The sequence below is a fragment of the Vanacampus margaritifer genome, chromosome 14, assembly GCF_051991255.1.
Source record: "Vanacampus margaritifer isolate UIUO_Vmar chromosome 14, RoL_Vmar_1.0, whole genome shotgun sequence".
NCBI classification, from domain to species: domain Eukaryota; kingdom Metazoa; phylum Chordata; class Actinopteri; order Syngnathiformes; family Syngnathidae; genus Vanacampus; species Vanacampus margaritifer.
The window spans coordinates 15655078-15681076 of record NC_135445.1 but is presented as its reverse complement, the minus strand read 5'-3'; the positions used below and the strand labels follow the sequence as shown (position 1 = coordinate 15681076).

General features: G+C 37.4%; 1 protein-coding gene across 3 annotated transcripts in view; it reads left to right on the top strand.

Annotated features, from left to right (window-relative positions):
• rab27b (RAB27B, member RAS oncogene family) overlaps positions 1–24485 on the top strand; it is a 45597-nt gene extending 21112 nt beyond the window's left edge. Inside the window, exons 1-8 of one of the 3 annotated variants that reach the window (XM_077543022.1) lie at positions 1681–1758; positions 2078–2196; positions 2276–2314; positions 14558–14729; positions 19450–19538; positions 20976–21079; positions 21214–21337; positions 22161–24485. In XM_077543022.1, coding sequence (XP_077399148.1) covers positions 14577–14729; positions 19450–19538; positions 20976–21079; positions 21214–21337; positions 22161–22347 — 657 coding nt within the window. In that variant the 5' untranslated portion in view covers positions 1681–1758; positions 2078–2196; positions 2276–2314; positions 14558–14576 and the 3' untranslated portion in view covers positions 22348–24485. Of the gene's footprint in view, positions 1–1680; positions 1759–2077; positions 2315–14557; positions 14730–19449; positions 19539–20975; positions 21080–21213; positions 21338–22160 lie in introns of those variants that run through there. The other 2 variants (XM_077543021.1, XM_077543020.1) reach the window with 2 other exon arrangements.
• The last annotated feature ends 1514 nt before the right edge of the window (positions 24486–25999 follow it).

The following is a 25999-nucleotide window of genomic DNA, read 5'->3' as shown; positions in this document are numbered from 1 at the left end:
GTTCAACAGTGAGGGGACATTGTGATTTCCAAGGAATGGTGTAGATGTGATCTTTTAAATTTGTATTTATTTATTTTATTCATTTTTTTAGATAAGATAAGATTTATAAAAATGAAGTGCCACACACCTTGTTAACTCATTCACTGCCAAAATTAATTTGAACTATTTCTATTAGTTAGTTAAATTTTTTCCACTTTTGTTAACCAGAGTATGAAAAACCTAGAAAAAAATTATTGTACATTTAGAACAGATCTAAAATTTGTGATTAATCGTGAGTTAACTAGTGAAGTCATGCGATTAATTACAAAAAAATGTAATCGCCTAAAGCCCCTAATTTTTAATAATCTTTAATTCGAAAAAAAAAAAAGTAATTTAAATAATTCTTAAACATTTTTAATAATCTTTTCTTTTTTTCTTTCTTTTTAAAAAAGGAAAGAAAAGATTATTAAAAAATTCGGGGCGTCAGGCGATTACATTTTTTATTTATAATTAATCGCATTACTTTACTAGTTAACTCACAATTAATCACTAATTTTATATCTGTTCTAAATGTACAATACAAACAATTCTAGGTTTTCATACTCTTGTTAACAAAAGTGGGAAAAAATGTTAAACTAATAGAAATAGTTCAAATGAATTTTTGACGTCTATAGTATAGCCGTTAATGGCAGCAAATTAGTTAATTCATTGTTGTTAATTATTGTCAGTGTGGCTACAATCTATTGTCCATTGTGAAATGCTAACTAAACATAATATTATTTTTCATTTCTGTAGCAGAAAGTAATCATACAATAATTGCCTTTTCCTAAGAATCCACAATATCTGCCCACTGGCTGACCTACAAAACTGTTGTAGAATCATGATGGAGAATGGTGGGCAGTGGTGTGGGGAGGTGTGTCTTATCAAAGCGACGGTTCTCCTGTTGTAATGCCAAATTCCACCATAGGGTTTGACAGATGCTGCACACTCAATAACATATAAATAAGGTAATTTAAGCAAATGTGTTATTTCAGATGTGTAGGTAACTAGACCTTCTAATTAATGAGTGCACAAGAAGATTGGTGACACCTTGTCTATACAAAAACTATGATGTTGTAATTAATTTACCTTCGGACACTCTGCCCTTTTATAGTCGGTGTAGCTGCTTGTGAAATTTGAACAAAGATCAAACTAATTAATTGTAATATTGATCTTAAGGTAGCACAGGTTGGTGTGCTCAGAAGCTCTGCAGTGGTGAAAAGACTACTGAAAGATTGCTTTGTCCTGAATATTTGTATAATCTGATTGATCTGGTTGATAAACGGTTGTATTCCCTTGGAAATGTCATCTAACTAATTGGAAATTAAATTACATAAGATAACGACCTTTTGGACACATTATCATTGGCCTTAGGTTATTTGTTGCTGTTACTTGTGCAACATGTGAGTTGACTTGCGTAACAAATACAGAATGTATTTCCTGCTTTCAAAAATTATCTGCAGTCACATTTCAGGTCTTTTATACTGTACTTCCTGCTTTACTACTTCACCTGCATAACCCGAGGCTGCTCTCCACTACACTTGCTCCAAATGATTATGTGCGTGCGCGCGCGTCTGTTTGTGTGTTCACCACTAGAGCTAGTTTACCATATCCTTGCCCCACCCTCTAATTACACAGCACAGCAGTGGTAAAGTCAGACAGAAGGAAGAGACAATAGCAGAGGAGGAAGGAAGGAAGAGGGGGAAGCTGAAAGACAAACCTTCAAACTACTAAAACTCAGTAGGTATAAACAAAAATCAGATGGTTAGCTGGATGGCGCAGTTGAAGAGTAAACATGTCAGTCAAAAAAAATTATGAGATATTTGTCTAACTAGGCAACACAATAGAGTACATTATTTTGTTTACTTTAAAATTGTAATCCTTCCTTGTTGTCTGTTCCAGTAGTTAGTTTTTTCCCAATTTTATTCAGTTATAGAATTGTAATTCAACTGGTTCATTGTACTGCTTTATCTACTTATTGAATTAGCGAGTTAACCACCACAACAGCTACAGCAAGGTGGTTGGCCGCTTTAACCGAGTTATTCATCCTTCCCTGCAGCCGGCCAGCAAGTCAGCTGATCAGATAACTCGGTGGTGCTGCGTGTGGTGGTGGGGGGGGAGTGGCTGTTGGCTGTTGGCTGTTAAAGTTCCTCGTCCTCGTCTGCCTCCAGCTGAATGGTAGGCAAACAGTTAGTTGGTGTGTGTCGATGCGAGGCTGCTGGTCAGCTGCTTCCTGATGCCTCCTTTCCCCCTCCAGGACCCGGCACTGTTGAATCAGCTGAGGACCAAGTGAGCGGTAAGTTGGGCCTTGAAGCCACGGAGATGGATGCATGTGACAAGCCACTAGATGAATGCAGGGGAGGGCTGTTTTCGAAAGGTAGCAGGCAGCGAAGACATAAGACACAACTTGATTGTTTTTATATCTGTACAGGAACATGTAAAATGTGTGTGTGTTTGTGTGCAGCTGTGGAATCTGATTACGCCCTTTTCTTTGAAAACGGCTGATAGGCTGTTTGCCTTTTGGTGTTGGAACTTGCAAGAAACAGACCTGCAGGGACAGAGGCTGGTCATGAATGTTCTCTCCAGTTGGGTCTCGTGATCAAGTGATGATATGCAGCAAATAATGACTCTTGAAACGGTTTGTGAGGTTTAAGTTGAACAAAATGGGTGTGTCAATTTTGGAATTGGTGGTCAAACTCACTTAGCATCATGCTGCTTTCTTTATTAATCATCAATTTTGCATCACTGACTGTAAAGACACTAGAGTTTTTGTAACGTGATGTTAGGTTAGTCTTTCACCCAAAAGTGTTCAAACCAGTCAAGTCACACACAAAACGATCCCTTAAAAAGACAATACTGTATGTTTCTTATAGTGGTCGCCGTTAGCTTTGGTAACAATGTATGACTGCAGTGCTACTAAGTTGTATAATAAGATCGAATACTTCCTATCTCATCCTGCTAAATTAGGTCACTAAAATATCAGAAACACCTTTTACTTTGATGCGTCGCTGTTTCTACACCACAGACATGATCTAATTACAGTAATCAGATTAGACATAATCAGATACTGTGTCTTCTTGCAAGTATATTTAAACAAAAAATGAATCATGCATACAAAATAATCAGCACTGCAATAACCAGTATGTTGGAAATATTATTTTTTTTAGTTCCCTCACAACAATTTATAAGACGTACTGTATTTACATATATAAGGTAAATCTCAGCATGGTGAAGGAGTGCTTGGCTGCCTCAGTTGATCGGTTTGGGGTTTGAAGCTCAGCTTCTCGTGTGTATGTTTGCAGGTTTTCCCTGTGCTTGTGTAGTTTTTTCTCCTTCTGAAGAAAAAATCATAATGATAATAAAAATCCATCCATAATAAATATCTGTGATTATAATAATAATTATTTTTGTAATAACAGTGGTAGTAATAATAAATGTATATAATAAATAAATCTAATTTCATACCGCATGCATGTATAAAATTGAGTGTAGGGCAACTTAAACGATGGAGAGGGCTAAAAGTTTTCATCAGCGCTTCTTGCACATTTCCTAAACAGATGTATGACAAAAAGGCAATTTTTAGTACAAAATATGTGCATGTCTGTTTTTTAATTTTTTTTATTAAACCAATGTACATAGGGTTATCGTAATAGATTTACATTTTCTAAATATCGCTGCCATTGGACTGAAACCTTGTTCCCCCCAAAATGGTCACTTTTGAGGAGACCTCAAAAATAGCATGTTTGTTCAACCATTAACATTGTATCATCAAAGAGAGAAAGACATTTTCAACAATTCTACATTGGTCAATGATTTGTAAAAAATGACTGATTGGCCTGACCAATGGTATAGATTTGTGAAAAAATATGAAATTTGCCAAATTGTGATTTATGAGATTTTTGCCTGACGCCAGCAATATGCATACATAAAAGCTGCTTAATTACCAAAAAAAATGACCACATACACATAGAAATCCCCATTCAAACATTGCACAAAAACTGACAACAAGACGGCCGACATACGCACCAATCGCTAATGCTAAATGCTATCTTGGTTGACTGTTAAACAGCACATCTCCAACTGTCTCCGCCTGGATCGCTTCCAGCTATCCTGCACGAAATAAGTAGCATACTATTGATAATGAGTTGATGTTTGTGCAATTACAACTAATACCATAGCAAACCCCAAAACATAACAGCATGCATTATTGATTTTCTTGTTGTAACAAGTGGTTACTAACCACCATTTCTCCTATGCCCAAGGGGTACTTGCATAATATGTGTTTTGAGAACTGGGAAAACTATAATATCAGCTGTGTCATTCCATTGTTGAATTGGAGTGTGCATCTTGTTATGCGTGTAAGCAATGAGTGAGGTGATGATGACACTAAACAAGGAGGCAACAAATAAAGAATGCAGTTGGTAACTGAATAGGACACAGTAGACCTATTATTGTTGGCTTGCTATGTATTTTTCTCACTAAACGGAGAGATGATGCTTGGACTCGCATTACTGTTACTTGTTGTGCACTGCAGTTTGTATCAAGCAAGGTCACTAAATTCAGCTCATCACTACTAAACTAGAAGTAACGTGATGAACGATGAATCCTTCAAATAGTTCGTCTATTTTTTTTCACCAGTTTCAGAACATTTTCCTTCACTGCTCGTGATGCAGCAAATGTATAGTGAATCATAAAACACTCATTTGAAAAGAAAATGATGAAACTCTCCTTTCGCATAATGTATGCAATGCAAACGTTTCTTGACTGAATTGTTTTGCTTAAGGTGACTGGCAATCTGGTTCAATGAGTAAAAGTAGTCAGTCATAACAGTCAGCAGCTACGCAGAATAGAAGTACAGGAATACTTTAAAACAGGTTTGACTGCAGAGAAAAACACATCTGCAGCATGTTGTCTTTGAAGCCTGCCAATGTTAGAAAAGTCAATAGCTGCAGGAATGACAGGAGGCCTGAAAGTGTTTTTGAGTAACTCCTGTTGCATCACATTTGCTTTTGCATTCTCACTTGCTCTTTTATGAGGTATTTAATAGTCAAGTTATAGTCAATATAAATGAGTCACTGGTCCCTCTTCCCATTCAACTATACAAATACACCTTTATGTTACCATAATACCAGGGTCAGATCTGTTCTTAGACACAAATAAGAATTTTAATTTTGAAGAAAAATAACCCAAGCACCTACAAAGACAATTAAACAATTTGAGTTTTATTTTTGCTTGTGGAGGCAGCAGCCACAAGCACATCACTAAACACAAATACCTCGAATCAACAAGTTTGCAAAGCATTTTACTTCTGTGAAGACCTCTGGGAAGTCTTCTACTTATTGCTGCACTTATTATTTAATTTTAATTGATCTCTTTCTATTCTGTTGTTTCTTTTTCTTTACTGTAAACTGCAGCTGGACGGAGTCCAGGAAAAAGTTCCCCACGGGGAAAATAAAAGTATATCGTATCGTATCGTATGTGTGCTGGTTATCAGAAGAAAAGGCTGATAACACTATAGCTATCTATCGCTAATCTGTGCATCACTGTTTAAGTGTCATGACATTCTGATCTTATGACTGAGCAGAATTGTTGCGTTAATATTTAGTGCTGTTACTGGTGTATTAATTATTGTTCCGCTACTTACTTTTTATGCTACAATTTCCATAGGCTTGAAAAGACTCCGCAGGTGCCAGTATTTACAAGTATTTTTTTTTTCCTTTTTTGGGTGAACAAATTACTTTGATTTTAATCTTCTGTGACTTGTGTCCATTTGTTAGTGTTGTTTGAACATAAGGGACAGATGTAGGCAGCCGTGTTAGCAGCTCACACTAGCTGCAACAGGTTCTGCAGATTATTTTTTTATGGCCAGTGTCTATCTTGCTGTGTTAAACATAGAGCAGTGGTCGGCAATTTAGTTCCTTTTTTTTTTAAGAAAAAAATACTAAAAATGTCTCATTAGTAGTAGTAATGTAACAATATTAATCGACCGCAAAATCAAGTCAAGTTTATATATATCACATTTAATCACAAAAGAGTCTCAAAGCGCTTCACACACCCACAACAAATATTAACCACATCCGCTGATCTTGCCACAAGAGGGCAAGGAAAAACAAAAATAAATAAATAAAAACTTCAGTTGAAAAATAAGAAACCTTGAGAAGGGACCTTCTATTCACATTAATTCTCTCTCTTTTTAAATTGGAAGTTTAATGTATGCTCCTTATGTAAACAAGTTATTGTGCACATCTGGCTTTTGTTTGCTCGCGGAAATAATCTAGTACAGCAGCCGTGGGTCACTTTGGACCGGGCCGCACATGCAGTTGAAAGAATAAAAAACGTACTGTACTTCCGGTTAATTGATTAGCCGAGGCTTAAAAATATTTTATTTTGAAAAGTGACCAGATTCTCTCTGTTTACGATGGACTTTTGACCTATGTCAACATGCTAATTATCTCAGTTGCGTAGTACTGATGCTAATCGACAAGTTAGCAAACTGAGTAAAAAACAGACATATTAGGAAAGTTTGTTTGCAACGGAGAAAAGGCCCAGTGATGAGACAACACAGGAGCCTATGACTAAGAAGAAAAAGAAAAGTGCATGGACTTACGGCTACAGGTGATTCCCACGCATGAAGGGTTCTGCGGCGAACGCCTCTTAATTTAGCGTTATGATGAATGAGTTACTCATGGACTTTATATTTGTTCTGAGGTGCTTAGTTATGTTGGCGCATTTAAGGAGGGCGATGCTAATATAGGTACATAAAAATGTGACTTCACATTTATTGTCATATCTACAAAATGCCCCAGTTTTTGTGTCGCTCGTATCATTCATAAGCATTACCATAGTGACCTCACCATATTTAAGCGTTGTTGAAACCCCTGTTATGGCGTTTGTGCTGGTACTACAGGTACATACAAATACATTGTGAATTTGTGTTTGTTTTTGTAGCCTTTAATTAATCTGCCGCCGAACAGCAACCCCCCCCCCCCCCCCCTCGATTTCCTGCCTCAAACATCATTCACAAATGATTTATATAAATGTTGTGAGGATAAGCCGTACTGATAATGAATGGATGGATGGACATAGCAACCAACAAAGTCAAAGTCCGCTATAATGAATGTAGGCTATGAATGAATGACGCGCACTTCATAAAACGCAATCATACCTTGTCGTAGAAGCGTGTCGGCGGTCCAGTTACAGTGCTGTGTAATCCAGAGACAATCTTTAATTCCATTCTGTTGAACCATCATAACATTTTGATTTCATTTATGTGATCAAATCATTTGATTTGAGACATAACATCCATGATGGTATCAAGTAACTTGCTTATCACAAACCACACAAAATTGAAAATAATCTTTTAATTCACACAAAATTATTAAATCAAATTTCCCAACGCGGTATTATGACCTCATTTAAAGAAATACCACAAAGAGCAACAATAAAATAACCAAACTATGGCTGATGCCATTTTCATTTGTTGAGAGGTCAAACTTCCAAAATCGTTCAAATCTCGGACGATAGCCTTACCTGACTTTTCAATGATATTTTAACAGCCCCTGAAATTTTTAGGTTCATATCTTTTTCCTAAGGTACTGGTTGTTATGGACATTTGAAAGATGCAAATACCAAAACTTTAAACACGTTTTTCTCAAAACTAAGGTTTTCTACCTTCCAACATTAAAACTGCTTTAACTTTGTCAATTTTTTTAGGTACGTCCATGTATTATAGATCATTTTAAAGGAAATTAAGTGCAGAATTCAAATATATCAATATCTCAATTTAGATTTTTTTTTGCACATGAGGACCCTTTTGCCAGAGTTAGTCACAAATGATCAAATATTGCGCTTCATTTCAATACATGTGGGATGGGATACAGTACTGTACAGTACTGTATATGGCCTTTTCTGTGGCTTCCCTTCTGATCCTTAATTTATTAGAGTTTTGACTACCTTTGTGGTTCAGCAGTGGACAAGACGAAAAGATCGGCATAGAGAAAGACGTTAGTGTGCCACTATTCTAAGAATTGCACAATGAAGACACAAGAGGGTGTTTATCCTACACCACATGCTGCAACTCGTGTCTAATCACCAGGGAACTCAAGTTATATTCATAACATTTATTTTCAGTTTTTCTGTCATGGAGACACAAAGACATCTTTTTCATATTCCTCAAACTTAACCCTCCAAACACAGTAGAATAATGGTTGTCTTGCAGGCCAAACTATTGAGCAGATGAGCCAGTGACTTTGTGATGAGGGTCAAAGGTCAAATGATTTCCAATTTCCCCTTTAACAGCTTGGCCATAATTGGAAGTAAGGTGATTAACTCTTAAGGATAATGTCGACTTCTAGATGTCCTCCAACATTAAAGGAAGGAAGAAGACGATTACAGCGTAGTCTCAATTTAGGAATGTCCCTGTATACGAACAATTCGAGTTACGCACTAAATTTTTGTAGTAAATTTTTTTAATTAATAAATATGTACGTGCTGTTTTCAGTATAAAACGTGTCTTGGCATGAAGTAGGTCACTTCTTGCACTGCATAAAGCTATTAATTTAACAATGATATACAGTACAAGTATTTGTCGTAGTTTGCAGTGATGTATAACTGCACTGCATCATATTGATTGCTTTATTAATTAAAAACTCAGCAACCATCAATTTCTGCCTGCTTTCGAGTTGTTCTTCCTGGAACTGCATCATCCATGCTGACCTTTCACATCCAGCTGTGGTAGCTTTCTGTTGTGTTTGTCCTGCTGTGGGATTAAGGAGGGATAGAAGGAACTGGTTGAGACGTTTAGATCTGTAATGATGCCATTAATGTGCTACTATGCATGTTTGCACTGTACTGAGCCAAAGACAGTATGAGGTCTATGAACCATGAAATTTTTAGATGCACTATAGAGCTAGACGTAGCAGTTTCTTTGGACCACAGCTGCCCATAAACCAGAATGATTTAATTTCTTAAAAAAAGGAGAATTTTACGTATTTAGTTTTACTCATTTGACCATCTGATTTTAGATGTGTTATGAGACTTTAAAGCGGAAGTCAGGTCAAAAATTTTCCTTGCGATAACATGTCTTATGTGTTTCCGGGGAGTTCTGTGAAGGGGATTTTCAGGATTATTGGGGTACCGAATCCTCTGATACAGGGAATTTGGTTTCTGTAGATCCGGTGCAAGAGTTTAGAGTGCGTTTCTGGCATTAAATCAGAGTTTCCAGTGAAGCTTGGACTCCGCCATGGCTGCCCTTTTCACCGATTCTGTCCATGTTGTATTTGGATAGAATTCCTAGGTACACCCAAGGCATTGAGGGGGTCCGGTTTGGTGGTCTAAGACTCTAAGTACTGTATTACTTTTTCTTGGTTTTGTTGGCTCCATCAGGCTGCAATTTCCAACTATCATTGGAGTTACTCCACAGCTAAGCGCGAAGCGGTTGGGATGAAATTCAGCACCTCCAATTCTGAGGACGTGGTCGGGGATGAGATCCTGCTTCAAGTGGTCTTGTTCAGAAGTGAGGGGGAAAATGGAGCGGGACATCAACAAGCGGATCGGTGCAGTGCATGCAGGGATGAGGACTCTGTATCAGTCTAAGCCAAATCAGAAGGAGCCAAAAGGTGAAGCTCTCAAATTATCATAAATGTCCCCACCTTCACCTATGGTCACGAACTATGGGTCATGACCCAAAGAACAAGATCACAATACAGTCAGCTGAAAAGAGTTTTCTTCAGAGGATGTTTGGGCACACCCTTAGAGACGAGAAGCTCAATCATCAAGGTGCTCTACTGTGCACCTCCTCATCGAAGGGGTTAGGGCATCTTGTTAGGATGCCTCCTGAACGTCTCTCTGGTGAGGTTTTCCGGGCATATCCCACTAGGTGGAGACCACTGGGAGGACTCAGGACACGCTGGAAAGACTATATGTCTCGGTTGGCCTGAAAGTGTCTGTATGAAGTGGCTAGGGAAAGCAAAGTCTGGGCTTCCTTGCTAAACCTGCTTTCCCGTGAGTCGACCTCAGATAAGCAGAAGAACATGAATGGATGGGTGGATGGACAGTGAAAATAGATCTGGATTTTTACCCAGTTGTCCCCATTACATGAAGAAGAGTCATTAACTATGAATGCAGTTCATTTAAAAATAGGGTCAAATGGACAAATTGACTTAAGTAAATGGAGGGTTAGGAGGGGGTGTCTCTGTGGGACATCCAAAGGGTGCACACCATGAATTAGAGCTATTGTTTCAGAATTGTAGGTCTTAATGTCCACCTATACCAAAATAAAATTTCCAAAGTAGTTAGACAAATGAGTCCTTGCCACCATCTGCTTAGACATACAGAAATGTCCAAAAATGCAGTAGCTAAGATTAATGATTTTTTTGTTGAAAACATTGTGAAGGTGTGAAGAAATCCTTCTGCTCTGAAAAGCTCCAGATTGGTGAAGCAGAAGGACCCAGCGGGCACTGTCATCATGAATGCCTCAGTGTTTGGTTAAGTGGTTCTGAAACACTGAAAGGTTTAAAACCGCTGAGGAAACCCAGAGGAGGTCTGGACAAAATAATTAAGGGTTAGTCTTCATTCCCTTTAGCAGTTATTGATTATTGACTTTGGGAAGCAGATTGGTGCCTTTAGCAAAGACCTTCACTGGTGTCTTCAGAGCAGAACAGTTGTCTGCTTTGCTTAAGGTGATCTCGACTCTCGAGGACGCATCAGCCTCGGTTTCTCTGACAAATGTCAGCTCTCCTTTTCATGTGCAATTGACCAGTGAGCACTAATCATCAATTTGAAAACATATACAGCTATACATCTGTTTGTATCCAGCACTTGACTGGTCTGTAATGTTATCATACCAAGTTGGAAAATACAGGAAGGCGTGTCCTCCAATTTGTTCTGCTAATCATGTTCATGAAATCTCTCTGGACTGTTTTGTCAATAAAAGGGTGACTGTAAATGCAACATTGATTGGTGATCAATACGCACACAGACACACACACACAGCTAAACATGGACAAATACTGATCTAATTAACAAAGAAAGTCCAAAATGCTTTATTCTTAGAATTTAAAAGTTATAGATCTGTTTTCTTTTTTTCTGTTGTATTAATCTAGAAATTATGATGGGGGAGGTCACCACATCTTTTTCTTTTTCTTTTAGCCACCAAAGCAATAATTCTACTTCATGTTTCTTGCTAAAGGGATCTTTCTTTTTTTCTTTTCTTCACTCTTAACAGATTTTATAAGCATATAGTACCGTATTTACATTTGGTTCTCCCAATTTTCCATGGCATAATTTTCAAATTTTATTTGCCTTTGAAAATAAATATATAAAAAATGAAATACAGAGACAATTGTACAGACTGAATATAACGATGAGGTGATAATACATTTATATTATTTCCGGTCATAAAAGGAACTAATGAAATGTAACTTCTCCATGTATTTTTAGAAGTAAGAACAATGTTCTTATACACAGGAATGACCTTTATTTCACATTTTTATATAAAAAGATATGATTGACACTGCATTTGTGTGAAAATATGTGATGTCTATGCACTTGGATAAAGCTGTTTTATTTCTCTGCGTTTCTTTCTTCATGCGATCTTCTTGCAACAAGCCCTGACTGGCTTTGTATGATTTGTCCATAGAGCTGCACATTGTGTCTGCATCTACACTGCTGGTTGTTTCCATCTCCCCTGTTGTGTTTGATTCTTCATGCATTTTTAATGTCTCTGTGGTGCTTTATGGTTTTGTTCTTCCTTGTTATTGAGATAGAAGATTTAGCTTGCTCTTGGGACTGCTTTTTCTACTATGAGCTCTGTAAAAAAATCTATGCAGCAGTATTTCTGATAGCCTGTAAATTTCTGATATGTGGGAGATGGTGTGGAGCGTGAATTTAGGGGTACCTCTTAGTATGATGTTGTAAATGTAATGTATTGTCACCTCACTTAGATTACATACAAAGTACTTCCACCCTCATAATTCAGCAATACATCAATTACAGTATTGCTGATCTCCAGTAAGACATGACAACATCCCGTATCAGTAGACTACCCACTACATTGACACGATCAAGATTTTTCAGCCAATCAGCGATCGTGTCCGGGAAAAGATTATATTAATCGATCACTGTTACAATCAGAAGATAGATCAATATATCTATTAAATAAAAAACAAAAAAATATGTTTATATTTAGTCTACAGTCGACCGTCGCCATACGTAGGTGATAGGGAATAGCGAAAACCCACGTATGACTGACATCAGTTGAAATATTCAAAAATGCTGGTAAACAATAAATACAACATATATCGTCTTATTTCGTTGAGCAGATCAATGGCGTCATTGATCAATCGGGCGAATCAAGACATTACTGCCGATCACCGATTTTGCATAAAATACTAGATGTCATCCGATCCCGATCCAGCCGATCAGATCGGTGTAATGTCTACTACTCACATTTATTCACCCTCTTTCATGGTTCTTTTCATGAAATCAGATGCCACATGATAATTGTTAGATTACATGTATACAAAAATTAGTCATTTATACAACTTTACTTACAGATATGAAACTGAAATCACTGCAGCAGTTATTATTATTATTATTATTATTATTATTATTATTATTATTATTATTATTATTATTATTATTATTAATACTACTGCTACTAATACTTCTACTGCTACTTATGTGTGTGTGTGTGTTTTACAAAGTAAACTTAATTATCAGTAAGGAAATTGGAAGTTTTAAACATAATGTACATTTTGACAGAAACACGACAGTCCACACACAGTGAGATGGATAAAAACACTCTTCTGCATTAATGGCGTTTTTTTTTTACAGCGATCTATCAATGACTGAAATTGCGAAAGTGCCTTGAAATATTAAGAGCAGCCTCTCCCTTCTTCAATGCCATGTGAGAGTTATAAGGAGCAGTGGTACACATGCATTCACAATTTCTCAATGTTTATTTTCAACATTTACTAACGTTTATTTAGTTTTGTTTCAACGTGTTTAGAACCAGCACTAATTCATTTATGCTGATTGCTAAAAAGCTGAGTATTGTTGTGTATCTGAGACTTAGTTTTCCAAAAAGTCCATTTCAAGTATACAAAACCTAAAGCCTAGTATGCTTACGAAGGCTCTTGACGCTTTTCTTCAGCTTGACAAGCTGGCCGTCCCCCTCCTGTCGTCTTGCATGTGCCTGTCATCTTGAAAAGTCTTATTTTATCAAATACTAATGGGGTGAATAATTTAGCTGTCCATCTTACCACATGCCCTGATCGGTGCGCTTTCAGCGTGATCTGAGATAGGCCGGGTACAACACATAAAGATAATCGGGTTGCTTTTGTTCCGTTTTTTGCCACTTCCCAACCAAAGATGTCAAACGCCTGACAATCTTCTGTTTTATAAGATTACCCTCATGTCTGAGGTGTGTTATGAGGATTTGTCCCAGTAATAGGGTCAAAATGAGCCGGGCCGACAATCTTAACTAATGAACATGATCAATATTTATGACCAAAAATCTTTACTTTTCTTGTGGGGGAAGCTGACGTCTCCCGAGCCATTTGACTCCGCAGACTGTGACGTGACGGAATGTAGCCAATCAGAGGAAGCGGCGGTAAATAAAACAAAGTTATGTCTTGCCCGTTGTCCATCCATAGCTTATTCTGCCTCACTTGGGTCTCGGGTATACAGTACATCTTTGGACAGTAGGCGGCCTACTCAATACCGCTTTTTGTATAAATGTCCGTTCCCCAGACGGCAAGAAGTAGGTATTTCCTTGCCAACATTGCCTCGCCTATGGTCTTCTTCGGAAACACTCGGCAACCACCGGTGCATAACCGGAAGAGCTCAGTCGTCTTTATATTTGTGAGGTCCCATGTGATCACGTGAGAGCTCTCCCTCAGAGGGCTAGATTCTTGACCAGTGGTGGAAAATAGTCTTTAGATGTGTGGGGTGCTGTGTTGAGATTATCGGAGCACCCAACTCTTAAATGCCCTTTTGTTGTTGTTGTTTTATTTTTATCTGTGGGGTATGCCAAAGATTTTGAAAAATCCTTTCTTATATGTATGCTTGTCCTTAGTGTGATTGTGAGCAGTTCTGCCAGTTAAACTATGGCCTCTCTCTAATCATCTGTTTCAGCTGAGTGAATTGGAGTCGTGTGATAGTCCATCCAAACATTCCCACATTTAACCCTGAGGCCATCGGCAGAGAAGAGAGAATCATCTCAAATACGCTACATTCCTCTTCAATCAAACTGTTATCCGTACTAATAGAGATCAGTCACGACTCCCTTTTGGCTTTGATGGAAGTGGAATAGTACAGACAATACTATTAGTTTTAAGACATTTTTGTCATCACATAACACTGGTTGCATCGTCTTAGGTTATTCATTCTTTTTAGGTTATTCATTCTTTTTTGTAACAAAATGCGGAAAAGTGAAGCACTGTGAAAACTATCATGATGCACTGTTGTTAAGCAGTTGAAAATGTACATGGTTAAAAATGTCTGTGTGTTAACCCGGGTCTGTGTCTGTCTTGTCCAGGTTTCTATTGGTCATCACTATGACTGATGGGGATTATGACTACCTGATAAAGCTCCTTGCACTGGGAGACTCTGGCGTGGGGAAGACAACATTCCTGTACCGATACACAGATAACAAGTTCAACCCCAAGTTCATCACCACAGTCGGCATCGACTTCAGGGAAAAAAGAGTGGTAAGGCCGCCCGCCTCTAGCAAAAGCAGGATGTGTGTCCATGTTTCTTGTCTCTGCCAGTCATTTTAATGGGTTACAGGTATATCATAATATTAGGTCTTCCTTATAGATGATTGTGGCTTATTTTTGTCATATCTGATGCAGCAATAACATTTACAATAAAACCCTTCTCGAACGATGAAAATAATGTACTGATTTAACTAATGTATGCATATCATGCTATGCTTTTTTTCTCTCTTTATCTCGGTGACCTTTTGACAAAATTGACTTGTCATTTTGGGAGATTAACAAATTGATGTCATTTGCATGATCAGCCAACTATTGGAATCCTTCAGTTCATTCTGTGGCTGTGGTGTTTTTCTTTTCAGATAATAAACAGGTTGTTGTTGTCACGTTTGTGTATTGTGAAAATAGCACAAGTTAAACAGATTACATGGGGGAGTTTGGGATCTCTGTTTGGAATCATGTGACTGTTCTAATTTGGTAAAGGTGAATACCCACATGGGAATGTTGCTAGTTCCCAGCTGTCTTTATTCCCAGGACTGACTTATGTAGATGCTGGTGTGGCTGTACACGCACATACACATACACATGTGTATTTATACGTATACATATCATATTCATTCACATGCTGCAACTTTTCATTTTAGATGCTCATTACATTTACTGCTTACTTAGTAAACCAAAATACCAGGAAACTTATGCTGTAGTGTAGTCCAAGGATGTCCAAGCTTTATCCTTCAAGGGCCACATACAGAAAAATCGAAGGATGCCAAGGGCCTTTTTTTTTTTTTTTAACTTTTATTTATCAAGGACATCACAATCAGTCAGTCAAGCAATTAAAGTATGTTGTTTATATAGGATATATATAGGATTTTTCAAGATTTTGGTGTGGTCAGAGACCTTATAACCCACTAGAAAACATCTTCCCCTCTACTGAGCAGAAGGCAAATTCCATCCCTATTTTCAGAACCAAAACATGAGCAATCTGTTATAAGATGACTATTTTTAAAGTAGTTACTTCGGAATGATTCATGTGATATGCTTACAATTTGAACCAAGACACTCACACTTAAAAAACCTGAATGTTGTTACTTTGTTTGATTTTAAATAGTTAATTTGCATTAGAGCTTATTTCAAAAAGCTCTACTTGTATATAAAACATTTTTAGTGACAAACAAATGTTATTTTTAGTATACGTCACAGGCTGCTTAAAAATGGACAGCGGGCCATTAATAAACAGTGGCAACGAACACCGGTGGTGGCATCTGTGCGTGGCTAGCTGTAGCTCCTAGCACCTAGCATAGCGCCCAGCCTAAACGTGGACCATTTTTCAGCCGCATGGCAAAAAAAAAAATGGAGCTCAGCAGGTCCTCCTGCTATTGATAATGTTTAGATCATAATACAGCGTTGAAACGAAAAGTATAAATGTGGCTATAAGAAAATAAAAGGGGCAGCTTAATGCAATTTACCTTGAGCAGATCAACAGGACCACTTTCTGAATGCACACATGCGAGAGTGTAGAGAGGTGGAGCCTATAATTACTGTATACCACACGCAGGATAAAATGAATTTGTGACATATGTGTCGAAACGTCAACTTTCGAATAAAAAAAATTAACAATAAAATACAAATTCGTATATATTTTTTTATTAACTAAAAAATTTATAAAAACACAAATAATGCAGCGTATATAATACTTTTTTTGTGCTCATGTACAAAGTACAAACATGGTGAGTATGGGACGTCACATCAACGTCCATATTAAGGCCATGGTTAGACGTCATATGTCAACCTATTTTGGCGGTCATATGGACGTAGAAATACAGTCCACGACCGGCCGACGTGATTTGGAAACGATCTGGAGGTCCATTGGACGTCGGATGTTTAGAGGATAGTTTTTCCCAAGTTATCTATTCTACATTAGATTACTCCTCTTTGCGACCTTTATGGACTATTCAATAAGAAAATACAGTGCTTTTAAATGTACAATTAATTTAGTTTGCTTCTTTCCGTCTGGCAGACACTTCAGTATTTCTGATAATTACAATACATTTCTGCTGTAAACTCAAGTTCAACCACTACGATTCATCACTGGTCCTCTACTCAGTCTTTTTATATGAGAATCTGGTATTAACTCACTTGAGAATAACAGTGAAAGGCACTGTTTTTTTTTTAAATTCAGAAACTGAAAATGCTACCAAGATCTTTATCCGACTGATCACATAGTCAATAAGAGGTAACGCTCAAAGTTCTGATGCAAAACACAAAACTCTTCATCTTCATCTTTTTTTTTTTCAGCTTTCCTGAAAATGTTAACATACAATAAAACTTATCTGGTATATAACAGGTCGATATTCAGTAAAACAAAAATGCTGCTGCACGCTGCTTCTCTTTTAAAAATATTGCTTGCTGGTCTTTGTCAAATGAGCACAAGCACAGCATGGTTTGTCAAATGTATGTACATAAAACATAAAAGACAATATAGATAACAATACATTCATAAGTAGCTGGAAATTTTCTGTACTATCTGTACCACAAGAGCTCACTTTACACTGGTATTCATCATACAAGCACACTTTTGCTCCCTCTTCTTGTAAATGCTGTTATTAGATGAGAGAAGGGAGAAGTCTCCAACGACCCAATTTGAGGGCGCCATTTTGATAGAGGTCGATGACTGAGACACTGAAATTGTAATCTTGGACTCATAGCATGCGTGATGTCACTCTGAGTAGGAAAGTAAACAGCCAACTGTAGTTTTCTAACAGCTGATAGTTAGTCCGTTGGTGAGAAACACACATACAGAAAGAAACATTGGTTCAATTCTCATTTCCCATTTACAGTAGTTGTCTCTCTTACTTCACTTGACTACATACATTTTAGCATCAGAAGAAGAGTGGAACTCTTGTAACACACTGCCAACTCATCATCTTTGATACAAACAAACGTACACATTTACAATAAACATACTTGGCCCTGTTCATTTTTAAGGTAAAGATTTTCATGATTTATTTTTTTTGGTCACCTGGTAAATGTTACCACAAATTTCCCATGGGATAAAGAAGTGTATGGACAGACTCTCAATCTCACTAGTGACAGTGACGCTGTCTCATTTGTGACAGTCAAAGGTGTGAATGATGCCCGAGGCTTCCCACAGATACACAAACACAAGCGGTGTCTGTGTTCAGGCCTGTTGAGATACCACTTCCTTGAAGTAGTCTACAGATGGAAAATGGAGAATTTTGGACTCATGGATTAAATAGGTCACCTCCCACTCCATGATTGCCAAGGAAACCAACGAAATGATCACATAGCCTGCCAGTAAAGTGTACTTGGATGCATTTGGTAGAATATCCTCTGAACTGCTGTATGTATCGACATAGGGTTTATTTAGTACATGATAAAAAGAAGTGCAAATGGATTGAAATAAAGTATTTCGTAATGCTTTTGTAGATGGACACTTCTTGATTGCAAGAGTGAAACAAATCAAATTCACTCCCAGCCATTTTCACTGAAGCAATCCCCTTCACTCTAGGCTGCTTTACTGGATTGTGACTGATTTTGCAAAGCCCACAGAATATTTTGTTCTATTGCTATAAAAACATGGAACCTACAAAAAGAAAGATTAGAGTCTCTTCTTTCATCAGGAAAAAAAAAGTATATTACCGTTTTGCAGCAATCAGCATAATAATATAGCTAAGTTTCATCGTTATTCACAAATCTATTTAGAATTGTGAGTAAATTAACTTTTTTTCAACATGGCCGTGGTTGATCTCTTATGCTCTGCTGCCTGCTGGTCGTTTGTGTATTTTCTTCCAGCATTAGCAGCTAACAGCTAGCCGCTAAGCAAGTATGCTGACGAGCCTTTGGACTATTTTTCAAAGGCAGTTTAATTGGTGAAAATGACTCAGCACATATTGATGATAACTGCCTGACACAGTTGCATTTCATACAAATCCATTTTTAACAAACCAGGCTTACACAAGTGTGCTAATGTGGTTTTGATGTCACTTTGTCTCTCAGCCCAAAATCTCACTTACTAATGTTACTAGAGAAGACAAGACACAGTTTAAATTCAGTTCATTTAGTTCATTATTAAGTGAAATGTTATTTGTTTATTCATAACACAAAAAAACATTTAATGTTTATCTATATACTCTATTGTTCAATAGAATTTTCATTGTCACTCCAAATGCCAACATATTTGATAGCTGCAACTCTCATACCCTTCAAGTTAGCATACAAGCGTACCTACTGCATCACACATGTTGATCTCATTGGCTTAAAATGGATTTCATAAGAAAAACTGTCTCAATCCTCAATGATTTGGGCAACAAACAGTTAAATAATCTATTCAATCCAATTAAATTCCTCATCAATATTACCAATATTTAGGATGTGGTCACACTTCATAAGATCCATTGTGAACATTTCCTTCTAAAAATTGTGGAAATTGCTCCAATTGGTAAAACTGTAACTCAACAGGCAACCCCCCCTTCTTATTCTGGAATGTGATGTTTGTTGGACAATACATCACACACAATGTCCAATCAGGTTGCACCATTTATGCATGAAACTTTGGACGAGGAAAATTCTGGTATCATTTCATAAAGATTTCAAACCAAAGAACCAAATTATCAAATTATGAATACTACTATACATACCTAACTTATGCGTCCAAACCTAAGAATATTTAACCGAAATTGGCATTTCTCCTCAGGTGTACACAACTTCCAACCCGAATGGAATGACAGCAGGAAAAACCTTCAAGGTTCACCTACAGCTCTGGGACACAGCTGGACAGGAAAGGTGGGCTTTCTTGAAACTATTATTTGAGGAAATTGAGTCATCCAAGCTACATAGGCTCAGGTGCTTATTCTATAAAATGCATTTTATCATCTTGAGTCTTATATTTGTCAACACAATACAGTTTTAAATATACATTTTTTCTATCTACAAATAGTTATTTGGTATTAGGATGGGAAAATGAAACCAAAAGCATCAAAGCCACTCTACCACCAACAGAGATGACTCATAATATGCCTCATAATGACTGGATGCATAAGCACATCATATTTTCTCGTATTTGACGTATACGTATGCTGTGTTTGCTTGTAAACAATTTAGTAGATTATTTATGTGTACTCTGCATAATGTACAGTATGTGTGTGGTCTTTACTAATTAAAAGGCTTTGATCTGTTAAATGTTTTTTTTCAAGTATAGATGACTCACATAAGGATGACTCAGTCACTTACATAAGTTTTTAATTATACTTTGTAGAGCTTTTTATGGCAAAGGGATAAACTAATCACACAGAATCAATACACCTACGTACAGTACATCTGGCATATATTGCACTGCCTCTTCATGTGTTCGTGTGGAAAGTGTTTACATTTAATACCTTCAAGACATTTACATGTAATCCTTTTTTTTTTATAAGTATGTGTTTCATGAGAGTGCACTTGTGTTTGATAATACATATTACAACCCTTCAAAAATTCACACCATCGGCATGGACTAACAAATATCACAAATAGCATCTATGCTATTTGTGATGGATATTTGAACACAATACGGCCATACATAGACAATATAAAAATCCAGACCGGCATAGATCGTTTATCTTCTGCAAAGATGAAATAATATTACTGCCCTGAGAAACTGTTGTACGCACGAGTCTATCTGTCTTATTTATACTGCCCCCTGTTGGTCAAGATGCATACACCAGAAGAAGAAGCCCAAATGTGCATTAAAGCTACTGAACGTAGAATGTTCCATTTCGAATCGCTCCTGCCACCTGCTGATGAAAAATGAAACTGCAATACCGTTCTTCACATACACGCCACGCACATTACTCACATCTGCAGACAGGGCGCGGGAAATTCTAACCCGAATCCAGTCTGAAAATTATTGGCCAAAGGCTTGCAGGAGTACAAATTGTGAACAGCTAAGGTGTTAATCTACTAATTAGAAGGCATTCCAGTCATAAATGGTCAAATAAAAAGCTTATTGTAAAGTTATTTTTGAGAAAAAAGTTCCATAATGCAACTTTAAATTGAACTTTAATGACAAAGATATGGACGTATATCTGTGCTATCCGATTCTAAATGTGAATTAATAACCTTGTATTTTATTACCAATAAAACATTCAATGTACATGTATAATACTATGGAAATTAGCAAAGGGTTGTAAATGTATCCAAAACCTAATTGATGGTCAAGCCTTGTTTGGGCTTGTGTTCCAGGTTTCGCAGCCTGACTACGGCGTTCTTCAGAGACGCCATGGGCTTCCTGCTGATGTTTGATCTCACCAGCCAGCAGAGCTTCCTCAATGTCAGAAACTGGATGAGTATGTTGTTGATGTCACAGTCACATATTTTTTTTTTTTAACTGCATTGCCTTTGTGTCAAATCACAGCTGGATACAAAAGTGGAAATGTTTGGATAAATAAGAGCTCAATTGGTTGCTTGTGTTGCCTTGCAGGCCAGCTGCAGTCCAACGCCTACTGTGAGAACCCAGATATAGTCTTGGTGGGAAACAAGGCAGACCTGGCTGACCAGCGCGAGGTCCAAGAAAAACAAGCAAAAGAGCTGGCAGATAAATACGGGTACGTCCACAGGATGGCACTTAATAGAGATTAATAGTACATTAGTGATGGATGTCATTTTTAGTTGACAGTGGCAAAATGAGATGGCTGAGATGGCTTAAAAACAGTGCTTAATTCATATTCCACAAATGCAATATTAATCAGAATGTCATGTTTAGACTAGTGGGGATGCATAGAACAGAAGATTTGTTCTTGATTTTTAGACTTTAAGATATAAATTAGGGGTGTCAAAATGAGTGCGTTCATTTTGAGTTAATGTAAAGTTCCTTTAACGCACCAATTTTTTTGAACGCACCATTAATGACTGCCCCTTACTTGGAAAGCCTGTACTGGGGGAATTCCAGTCGAAACGTCCATGTCAAAATTTTGCAGCAATAAATTTGCAGTAATAGAATTTCACAAGTTACTTCATGTTAAATATTAGATAGCTCTTATAAATATGAAAACAAAAATGCACCAAGCGGTTACCACTGTCAAATGCAATTATGCCATCTAGTGGCAGAAAATTAACCTCAACACAAATCAATATTAGTACAGTACATCTTTTTTAATTTTAACTCTATTTTATGAGTTATTAAGAAATTGCTGTATCAATAACTAAAAGATTCAGCCACATTTCTATTAGTTTTTTTTCCATTTTATGTTAACTTGAGTATGAAAACTTAGCGACAAATATTTTATTGTACATTTAGAACATATATAACATTTGCGATTAACCGTGAGTTAACTATTGAAGCCATGCAATTAAATAACAATTTTTAAAAAATATAATGGCCTGACATCCCTACTATAAAAAAAACCTTTGCAAACTTGTTGCTGACAGGATCCCATATTTCGAGACGAGCGCTGCGACCGGGGTGGAGGTGGAAAAGGCGGTGATCACACTGTTGGACCTGGTCATGAAGAGGATGGAGCAGTGTGTGGACAAACCGCCTTTGGAGCCTTCTAATGGCACGGGGACCACAAAGCTCTCCACTGCACAGCCCGATGAGAAGAAATGTGCATGCTAGAGCTCAACAGCTCGTTCAGGAAGTGACCAAGTGTGCTCTCAACTCGCCAATCTTTCGCTGTCTTTCCTCATCTTTGCTTGCATGCTTCTTTGGTGTCATCTTGTTCATCTCCTCCCATCCACACACAAATAACCTTATTATCTTTTCCACTATTAAATTATGTTGCCTAAATGCCTCAATGGGACTGGAGCAACACTAGTTCTCCCTCTAATGGTTAGTCAAGGTACTGCAGTGTGAATTCAGCTTTGGATAGTTTTCTATTCTGGTCCTTACTGCTGCTTCTTAGTGGTTTTAAGTGAAATGGTCTTATCTTTTCATCACTTTAAAACAAGGGAAAGGCTTCTTCCTGTTTTGGTTGCCTCTCTCAAACCAGTTGAAATTTAATCAGCAGGCCCACTCAATTCATTTCTTTTTGGGTCAGATTGAGCAGCCTTGCATCCCACCTAGAGGGGGTGCAATACATGTTGAGAGTGATATAGATTTATACTAAACCATGGATTTCATGGTGGCCTAAGACTGTGCATATTTACATATTGGATTCGTTTGGATAACATTTTGGAAAAATGAACCTGGAAAAAAAACAACATTGTTTTCAAACACATTTGGAGTTACTGTAGGTGTTTATCACTGGAGAGTGTTAAAAGTCTGCCTTGACTACTAGCAATGTATATTTATTATTTTCCCATAATTACCTATTTATATCTCCACGTGAAACAGCTGCAGTGATGTTTTTTCTTGGTTGCCATGTCTAGATTTTTTTTCAAATCATTTTCCATCAGATAAATGTATCTAACTTTCGATCATTCAATTTTTTGGTGCATGTCAACCATGTACCTAAAATCATGACACCTATCTGCCTTACATTATGGAAAATGCGTGTTGATTTGCTCAAGAAATGAGAATCACCTTTCTTGCTTGCTTTCTGTGTATTCATTGCTTCCCCAATGATGCATTTGTACGGCTTTCAAGCCGAAAAGTGTGCTGAGACCAGTGGCAGCCAAGAGTCAGCAGTTTGTTGTTGCTTAATCCTCCCTCACATGAGTTCCACGGCACTTTTAGGAAGGTTGATACATAACGACTTCTACAGTATATACAAGAATACATGGTGTGTTTTTGGTGTGTTTTACACAATGGAATTGTTGGAGAGGTTAATGTGCCCTTAAGCTTCGGCTTCACTGTGTCACCTTTAATCTGCCAATGTGCCAAATCAAAATAAAAAGAGACAGTTCACACAAAAGCATTTCTTTTCAACGACACAAAACCTCGGATAAAAACTACTTTCACATTGTGTGTGTGTGTGTGTGTGTGTGTGAGTGCCAACGTTTGATTGAGTGCCATATAAATCTCAATAAGTATGGCCACCTTACTGAGTGGACATAAAAAACAGTATAGACAAACAACCATTCACACTCACATTTATTCACACTTTGGGACATTTTAGTGTCTTCAGTGAATCCGATGCATGTATTTGGTATGAAAGCCTCCATCTTTTGACTTCACTTCTCGTGAGATTTTCTCATGAAATACTTTTTTTTTTAGCTCAGGCTTGTGTAGCTTTACTTTCTCCCACGCATCAATGATAACCACCCCCACCCCCAAACAGATACTCCAAAGCAAATATGTGATCTAAGCCTCCCTTCACGTATTGTTTGCTTCGTTCTCCAACTTGTCTTCTTGACTGATGTACTTGATGCATGTTTTCCATAAACCTCAATCTTAAGTGTAGTTTCAATATCCTCTTGAAAAGTTTACAATGTTTAAGGAGTCATTTTGTGCCTGTTACTAACTCTTCTCTGATTCTCTGTAAAGTGTGTGAGCTACTCAATATGTTGATGTATTATTCATTCTTGAAGTACAACACAGAAGCAGAAGGAGAGGATTACATTGTTTTATGTGCCAGATAAAAAATATAAAAAAATCAAGGTACCTCTAAGAGCTTTTATTTTTGGAACTCTTCTTTGTGTAAAAAATTCTCAGAAGACTGCAGTTAGTAAATGTTTTGTTTGATGCTTGTGTGCGATTTCTTTCGATTTTCTTCTTTTTAGGTTTGTAGCACCGCCAGGCAGCATGTTTGAAATCATTGAGAATGAAATGACTGTGATGCATTTGGTGTTGCAAATAAATCTGTTAGTTTTAAACTGTGCATTTTTTGTGGGGGTTTCGCATGCAATTCTAAACTATACTAACAACTATAAAGTTACCATGTTTAAAAAAAAAAAAAGGGGGGGGGGGGCTTCCCCAACAAAGGCAATGGGTTGCTGATTTTGCTCATCTCCCACACTTAGAACTGGCAAAACCTGTAAAACTACACACACACACAATCATTGTTTGTCTTTTGTGATGCGGGTAGCTGGAAAAGTATCAAGCTGGAAGGGTAACAAATCAACAATTTGAGTTCATAACTTCAAATTGTCTACAGATGATGAACCACAAGTGAACTCTGTGCATCCCACGATTGTCTGTTTCCAGGCTCTCCCTCCCTATCAAATTCTTATCTTAGAGTCTCACCGTCAGAGCTGTAATAATCAAAGACGCACACTGACACCTGCTGGGAAGATGTTTCTTTACAAATATTATACAATATCCACTCGTCTGTCAATTGAGGCTTAAAAGTAATGCTTGGCTTAACATTTTTTCTTTTTATAGGCGTATCTTATTTTAGGTCAAATTTCCAATTTTATTGCCCAACAGAGTATAAATGAGAGGAAAGTTACTTTCCTGTAAAATACTTCAATTTTGTATTTGGTCACTTGACTAAATAGTGATTATTGGATGATAAAGTCCATCCATCCATTTTCTTGACCGCTTTTCCTCACAAGGGTCGCGGGGGTGCTGGAGCCTATCCCAGCTGGCTTCGGGCAGTAGGCGGGATACACCCTGAACTGGTTGCCAGCCAATCGCAGTGGATGATAAAGTGTTACTGACAATTGTAAGCTTACGTAACAAGTCAAAATGGCGGTCTTATGCTGCATTCGAGGATTGCATTTGAAGACGGATTTATCCCACTCGGAGTGTCCGAGTTTTACTTTTTTTTGGGGGGGGGGGGGGTGCTCCGTAAGGTGTTTAAACAACAAAAACGGCCATGTTTACGATGTAAGGTGTTTTTTTTTAAACACCATGTATACTAAGGCTATGTTTTAACTACCATGTATAGCATTTAAAAAAAAAAAAGACCATATATATTATAAGGCGTCTTTTTTCTTTTTTAACGACCATGTATATACTGTAGTAAGGCACTTTGTTTTAAACGACCATGCGATTAGTAACCTTATTTTCCTGTTTTCTGACTCACTTAGGATTCTAGCTGGTGATGTTTATTGAAGATGCAGATGTGCAATTGTAAAATGACGTACTATGTATACAACGAATGGCCGCCTGGGCACCCAATTCCTTCTTGCTTGGGGCCCCTGGGGAATGTTGCTAGCCACTGTGTATGGGCAAAAGCGACACACCGTGGAAATTAAACTTTGCATTGCGGAAATATTCCAAAAGTTCAGAATTGTCAATTCCCAATGAATGTTTTGAGTATTTTTAATGGGAGTTTGATTTTTCCACAGACACAGACATGACACTGTTGGTGTAAGCTGGAGAAACATTGTCACTTTCAGACAGTGCAGCCTAGATCAGTGTTTCTCAACCCAATATATATATA